Here is an 8192-nt window from a genome sequence, read left to right as displayed (position 1 = left end):
AGGACGTTTACGATGTCCAGACTTTCGAATCATGCTATGACAGTGAACGCACGTGGACGTTATATTATGTGCAATTGTCAACGACGTTGAACACCTTGCTCAGAAATGCGCAAAATGTGGCAACGATTGTCTCTTCGTTTCCCTAACGACACCTGATCGAATTGCAGTCGTTTGAAGACAGTGAAGTGCGAGTGAAGTTTACAGTCGTTATATTTGTTGCACTGCGTTGTGACTTTTGGAATTGTGAATTCTCTTGTAATAAATATAAAAAGGAACAGATCAATTTGACGAGGTGTGAAGTGCTCAGATTTTCAGTATGAATATATTTAGAAGAGTAAGTAGTTTAATATCACTAGTGATCACAGTTTATATCGCGCATTGTGGTTATATATTATTTGTATTGTCAAGCTGTTGATTGTCGTTTTCATTGACAGTTTTTTTTTTAAATTACGTGGGGATAAAACAGTAGATATAAAATTTGAAATATATATTTTGTCCAGGTTAAGCTTTTACCTTAGCTTGTAAAGGTAAACTTCTCGTATCTCTGTCTAACAAAATGGTTTGTGTTTAGACACAAAAAGAAAGCAAAATCGTCCAAGAAATGTCTTCTAATTATGCACACATGTGTGCGTATCTCTGCCCCGTTTCTCTTTTATCCCATGGTGCGCCTCCAAGATGCTACGAACTCTGATTTCTCTCGCCCCGATAGCATCGTCGATGCTTATCACGATACACCGTTACGGTGGATGCCGTTTGATTTTCGAAGTTGGAAGGGGATTCAAAGGCCATCTATGCTTTCCAGAGAAATTCTCTGCAAGCGAGCAGAATTTCGATAACTAGCAATACAAACTTTATTGCAAAATTCATTTATCAAACAGTTATAATGAGTTTGTTACTAATTTTCAACTCACGTAGTAATCATCGAAATACCCAGATAAATATTAGTAAAAATATTAGATTTGAAAAATAAATCATTCACGAATTATGAAATAAAAATCATTTTGTGCGACTTTTGATATGTCTACCATTTGTTTACGATAAACAAACTCAGAAACACGAGATTTTCCATTTTTTTTCCTCGCGTATAATGAAAAAGAGTAATACAAATATCCTTCCATTTATCGTGACATTTGTGTAAGATTAAGAGTGTCATTTGACATAATATGTTTTACGTAGAAAATGCTGTGGGTATCACATGTATTATGCTGTACTGCTGTGGATGTAATAATTAAAGTTATTAGCGGAATTGAAGGGTAGATACATTTTGTTGGAATTGTGGTTAAATTCGGTTCAAAGATTTGTTGGCTATTTAGCATAATTCCTAGGTGTTTGTAAATGTAATAAATAGCACTGGAAACATATGAAGGGAACGATAAGCTAACAATTCGATTATTTATGTGGGTATAAACGAGAATAATCGACAGGAGGTCTATATTAACAAGTAAATTACTTTGCTACTTTTAAAGATTTATTTGGAATGTATTTTAGCAGTTCAAATTTTAATATTAATATTTTTAAGACAAACCATATGAAAATTAAACAAATACTGTTTAATTTTGGCTTGTATCTAAAATTTATATTTTCTATACTCTTTTTGAATTAAATATTTACATTAGCTTATTACAGTTTACAATTTTTGTTAACATGTGCTAATACTTTATACAAAGTTACTAAAAAAACGAATATAGCTGTTACTATAGTGATAGCCACATGAATGTTTAAAAGTAATAAGTTCATCACCTTTGTACGTGTACAAGTAACTTAAATTGCTAAATTTTACTCATCATGTTAGCATTGCTGGTTTATTCGGAGATCCTCTACCTTTACACCACATATGGATACAGTTCTTTCTGTAAAAGTGTACTATTTTCGTTACCATTTACTTACGAAAATTCCTTTTTACCGTCACCAATTTTCTACCTATAAACGAGACTACCAGGTAGCATATTATTCGATATAAACCAAGTTCAAGTTCCCCACAACTTTCACTGGCTCCAAAGATTTCCTCAAATTGTTCCTGGAAACGTTCGTGACAGATAGGCCAATTTGATTCGCCGTCGTCTTAATAGCATGAAAGATAAGATTCCAGCGAGCAGCTAGGCTCGTGGAAAGTTTCTATTGCCGGAAAGTTAGTGGCGCTTAAAATGTCCCTATTTAACTTATCGCTCGCGAGTGAAAATTCTATTGCACATCCACGCGGGTAGCAACAATAAAATGACATACTTATTGCATATTTACTCGCGAAACAATCACAACTACTCGGGTAAATTTACAGTGTGGGTAATGCGATTAAGAATTTTAATTTTACTGCGTCGTTCCAGTTACTTTCTCAGAAAATCATACGGAGTATAGGTTTGAAACAACAATGCATGGTAAAATGTGGCGAAATAAAGTCAAAAGCCAGGGCAAAGTAAAGCCAAAGTCAATTTGGAATGCTGCATTTATATGCAGAGTGGTTAATTTGTTTCGATCCTTGTAAATATATCTGTTACCTTTTATGATAGAATAGGGTGTTAAAGCAAGATCCTTTTTAATTTAAAAATACATACAGGTCGAATCTATAACCGCCTCCTTTTTTTAAGTCGGTTAAAAGCAGTTACTTAAAATAAAGATTATAAACTATAATTTAATATCATATGTTTAAAAATCTTGAACTTGTGGTTTCTTTGGCAAATAGGATTGTTATAGTTTTATTGATATTTTATTATAGGTAATTTCAAGTCGAATTCAAGAACCATTTACAGGGAATTGTTTAGCAACTATCTAATAGTTCAAGCGCAGTATTACTAACACAGTACTCTCTTTATCGTATTGCTTTTAACATGAATGAAATCAATAATTTCTTGCTTCACCAGCATTGTTTTCTAGTCGTGCTTGCTACCCTGCTGCTCGAGGTAATCGAAACTGGGGAAACTCATAAACTGATTAGACCGTACAAGTACTATCAACGCAGGCCATGGCGTCGGCCACGATGGTATACAGGTCACAGATCATCGAAGTTCTACCATTCGAAGAGGATACCGCCTGAGGACTATTATTCTCACAGGCCACAATATTATAGGTACGAAATGACTGTTAAACTTTACGACAGTGGAGCTTAACGGACAAAGTCAACAGCATTCTGCACCATTCACAATGGATAATGTCCGCGCAGAAGTGTCTTCGAAATCGCATTCCCTCAGAGTCACACCCGTTTCTGCTACAAACGCTATTTGTTCACTGACAAATAAGTTGCTCAACGCGATTATTTCTAACTCACAAGGAAACGTTCCCAACCAGAAACCTCTTATGGTAGGTAGAATATATTTGAATATGCAAGGAGCAATTTTTTTTTCTTCGGAAATTCACTCTGAAGAGGTAAAAGCTTCCCTTAAAGTTATCACATTTTTTCGTGTTTTTTTTACTTTGTAACGGTGCGAGATAGAACGAAACTTTAAATATAAGAGCTGTAGCTTTTTGCATGCTTTATTAAAAAAAAAAACACGCGATAACTTTGAGGGCTGATTTCACCCCTTCAGGGTAAATTTCCGCAGAAAGATATTCCTCTTTGCATGCTTCAATATACTCTACATTCACAGGAAGTTTCATTAAAGCCGGAATTTTTGGATTGGCAACGTTTCATTATTAGTTAAAAGTTAAGTATCGGAAATCAAGTACTTGCCGTAAATTGTCTAATATATTCGGAAAGAGATCCTACGCAGTAACGGGTTCCATTGCGAAATCGATAGTAGGTCGTTCGCACTTTGTGCAGCATTAAGTGTCTGCTGGTATTTTGCAGCCCTTCGCAGGGTCGCCTCTAATGGAGCGTAACAGTTAAGTCGCTCGTATTATTCTCTATCTTTCGAGACCATTCGGAAAGATTGCGGTCACGGCGTGTTTTCATGACAGAAAATCACTGGCCTGCCCTTTGCCCCTGCTATTAATCGAGATTAGCTTTCGTGACGACCACCCACGAGTGACTGTTGTTGAACTTCCCTTCCTTCTATCTTCGTTTACCACCTTTTTCTTTTAATGTGGAACGTGTCTTAGTTCGTTAACTTGGGGATCAGTTGAATGTATACGTCTTTGGCTGTTTCGAACTTTGTGCATTAAATGGCTACTAGTGTTTAAAAAATAGAAGTGATCGATGGAATATTCTGATGCTGCCACACAGTAGATGCAAGCATCATAAATGGCACATTATTTCACTACAGTTTTAACTTTCGAAAGCCCCGTGTGAATCGAAATTTCGAAAATTTCGATGGCTGAGCAATACCTAGAGTTTTTAATGGTTTGATAACATATCAGGTATCATTCTGCAAGCGAAGACTTGGATGGCCACTTTGAGAATAAACCTTATACTATAGTGATCCAGTTACCCAAAAGTGACGATAAATACAGCCATAACGATTACTTGGACAGGAAGAGGAACTACGAAAGGGACTCGATCCCAATGTTCACTAGTGAAAGTGACTACATAGACGACGAGGAAGAATTCGAATCCAAAGTAGTTAATGTTAATAATAAAAAGGTGCAGATAAAAGTAAGTGTTACACACGACGCTTCGCTACTTCGTTAATCCATTCAAATGAGTATAAAGAATGCTCCCTTTTGTTCGATAAATATTAGAAATAGTTGTATCGAATGGAAGCACGATTGTTTTGATGTTCATTGAAAATTAAAGAAAGGACAAACGTTTCGATATATTCATTATTAAAATATTTCTCCGATTTGTTTGTAAATGTGTGACGTTAGTACTCCTAACCCGAGAATTTCAGACATGCAAACCTGCACTGGAATTTTCAATTATATTTCATTATGCCCCTCGAGCTTACAATGCATCAACATTTGGTTTATAATCAGCTTACGACATGCATTCTCGCTTAATATACGTTCGCAAGGAATTTCTCTGACAAAGACTTCAGGATTGAGATATTTAACTCACGGGCCACCGTGCGCTTTTCATATTATTTCGGCGTTCACTCGAAGTTTCAGAATGTGAAGCGTCAAAAATTTCTATACAGGTTCAGTCATCCGAGGAGAAATTACCATTAAATAATGCCACACTCCGTTTCTAAGATTAACTTCACAACTTCCTTCTAGCTTAATATGTTCTTGTATCCACGCAGATGGTTAAGGGAGAGAGCCCAAAGTTGCACATCAAAATATCGAGGTCTGACGACGATATAGAAATTATGAATAAATCGAATATCAGTGGTGTGGACGTACCTTTACCCACGAAAACTTATGAAAATTTTACGATATTTACGCGACAATTGGAGGGGAACTGGACGTCGCCTGAACCCTCCACGCTCTATCCAGAAAATATTCAGTAGAAGGTGAATGAAGCTGCGTAACCGGGATAAATCGAAAAGTAAATACAGTTCACTTTTTGTTTATCGAACGAAGACACAAGAAGGTACGAAAACCTGAGTGCTATTTTCTTCCACGTGGTCCACTTGTTTCAGCAAACACTTCTCGGTCGGTCAACAAGCTTTAATGCTGCCCAAGAGAAACTTAACTTGTGGTTTGATAAGCCACTTGTGCGTTACATCATTGAACCTGCAATTTCTGGAAAATCGACGTCCATATAGTACCTTCATCCAGAAACCAAATATGTGATTGCGATTAATAGTACTGGAAGATTTTTCTACATATTGTGCTAAAGTTGGAAAATCCTCAGCTGATCACTCGTGGCTGTTACATAATAAAGTGGGGGCAGCACTCTGGTTCATCTATTGTTTTTTCAATCAAAAATGAGAAAATGTTTGAACAGTTGGATTCATGCAATTGTAATGGGAAACCGTGATGATTGCACGAACCTGGAAACTCAATTAAATTGTAGGTATATGGTACGATAGGTATAACTCTGCGAGTGTAATATGTCACAGGTGTTTTAGACACAAGCGTCGTCAACAGAGTTATAGTCAACGATACACACGAGTATTTATTATGCAGTATTTTGTTATTGTAGTTGTCAATTTTACTGTTGCTAGTTTAGTTATTGGATAATAAAAGTGTTATATTCCTACGCAAACATAGCAAAGGGATGTAATTGAACATTTCGAGTGGCGACGGCGTGCTTTCAATTAAATCATAAATTGAATGGAAATATAGCAACTTTAATTATGACTCTTAAAATAATTATTATATTCGGATTGATTGATGGATACATAATAATTCCTAGAAATATAATTGTTCTTCTAATAAAGGAGATGATGAAGTAGATGATTCTGGCGTTGTAGTTTTTTTATATGATTGTTATTCTAATGAATGATATGGTTGTGATTTCTAGGGATATTCATATGAGGATTGCATCGTGACGTTTGCATTCTTTGTATGGTTTTGGTGTGTTTTCGCGTTGATATTTTACGAAACCATCCAAAGTATTTTCCGAGAAAAGCCTGGCGCACTTGTGGGGGAATTTATCAAAATTTTGCGCCACTCAAAGTGTTAATTTCTTTCGGTGAGAAGAAAATGTCAGTTCTCGAAATCGAATACTTGTAATCTAAATAAAGAGTCAATAGGGTAAAGTAGCCGAATATGACGGCCTCTCCCAATATAAGACCCCAGCTTAGCTCCGCTACAGAACTCTTGAATGTCATAGCGATGCTATTTCTTTACTAACTAACCGTGTATTTGTTGTTTCGTCCGCACAGTGGCATTGTAATCGATTGAGCGTCTTGAGCAAGCACATATTTCTGAAATACGTTGCAGAAAGTTTTCGAAGTGGTTCGATTAACTTACAAATACCTCTAAAGTGGTAAGTGTATAATGATTTTCACAAATACTGTTGTATAGTGCTTGCAATGGAGTTTAAAGCTTACTAGTTGTATATGAGTAAATGATGAAGACTTAACTTCGAAGCTACTTAATAGTTATCATGTTATTGTTTCCGAATATGAGACATTCCGTGAAAGTTCTACTGATGAGAGTGAAGAAGAAATTATAAAGTGTTAAGTATAAAGTGTTACGATGGGCGTGGTGGGCTTACGAAAACTTCGGTAATGAAGAAATAGATTTCACATGCCGACTTTATAAAAAAAGAAAGAAAAATAAGTTTCAGGGAAAAACAAACTGGATCTCATATTAGTAACCCATTTTTTTATCTGCCTATTTGAATGACTTTCGTTTTTATTTTATTATGAAGAAACCGAATTTTTGTTGTAGTACTTTCCAGTAGGTTGCTAAAGAATACATATTCTACTTTTAAAACGTGTATCGAATTTTAATAAAAGTGTTCTCAGTCAAGAGTTACCATGTTTTTAAGAAATGTGTCTCATATTCGGCTACTTTACCCTATATATACAAGGATTTAGTTCAGTATTGTCCCTGTATGTTAATGAAATAATTACTACCCAGTGCATGCTTCAAAATGTCTTATTTCTAAAGCACATCCCCGTTTGAAAGATTTCTTACGAACGACGAAAGGCGCGAGAAATTATGTTAGGTGCGAGTAAACGAACGAAGAAGTGAATAAATTAGCGACTGAGTGGACGCATAAATCGAATGAATGAATCTGTGCTATAGAGGGGTGCATTAGGCGAGCTCAGATCCAATTGAAACGTTCAATTGGAATCGAGGAGGCTGCAGAAATCCTGGACTCTTCATGAGCTCGTAAGACAAGCTCTATATTCGAACACGTTGCACTAAATCATTTATAAAAATAAGTGATGTGAAATAAAATATAGAAGTATAATTGTATCATCAGGGTTTCCAAAATCAAAGAATAGAATTGGGAATACCAAAATCGTGTTTATTAAAATTGAAGAAAATTCTTCATGGGATTTATTCGTATTAGTAAACAATTTAATAAATTTTATTAAATATATTATACGTTACCTAAATCAAAACATCTGTGCCTGAATTGGACAGAAAGTATTGCTTTAAAAAAATGTAGTTTTCACTTTCTACACTTTCTCACCGCTTTATAATATTTCAACTAATCTCCAGACTGTTCAGATTCTGGAACGAAAAGTAGAGTCTGTTTCGCACTAAGCTTTTGCTTTCGACCATCTGTCAGTTAATGTATCCAAGCGAATAAATGCTACATGAATAGGACGAACCTGGCGGAATTCTTTAAACAATGGTATTGATTTTCTCCTGTTCCCGTTTTCCCGTAGAGCATTGTTTCGTGGAAACGCGATCATTCCCATTGCTTAATGGCGGACCGTGTATCTGAGCGATCGATTTTAAATTCATTGAGTGTATGT

General features: G+C 35.7%; 1 protein-coding gene across 1 annotated transcript; it reads left to right on the top strand.

Moving 5' to 3' along the window:
* Window positions 1-316: 316 nt before the first annotated feature.
* Window positions 317-5315, top strand: LOC143366405 (uncharacterized). The gene is made up of 4 exons (XM_076807474.1): window positions 317-334; window positions 2856-3061; window positions 4288-4522; window positions 5109-5315. Exons 1-4 carry the CDS (start codon window positions 317-319, stop codon window positions 5313-5315), a joined length of 666 nt encoding a protein of 221 aa, XP_076663589.1.
* Window positions 5316-8192: the final 2877 nt, after the last annotated feature.

This window comes from Andrena cerasifolii, chromosome 2, assembly GCF_050908995.1.
Source record: "Andrena cerasifolii isolate SP2316 chromosome 2, iyAndCera1_principal, whole genome shotgun sequence".
NCBI classification, from domain to species: Eukaryota; Metazoa; Arthropoda; class Insecta; order Hymenoptera; family Andrenidae; genus Andrena; species Andrena cerasifolii.
Note: the sequence above shows the minus strand (reverse complement) of the source record. Positions and strands in the feature narration are given on the sequence as shown.

Coding starts and splice junctions, on each gene's coding strand:
- LOC143366405 (XM_076807474.1), top strand. Junction 3,062..4,287: donor CACAGGCCACAATATTATAG/GTACGAAATGAC, acceptor ATAACATATCAG/GTATCATTCTGCAAGCGAAG. Junction 4,523..5,108: donor ATAAAAAGGTGCAGATAAAA/GTAAGTGTTACA, acceptor GTATCCACGCAG/ATGGTTAAGGGAGAGAGCCC.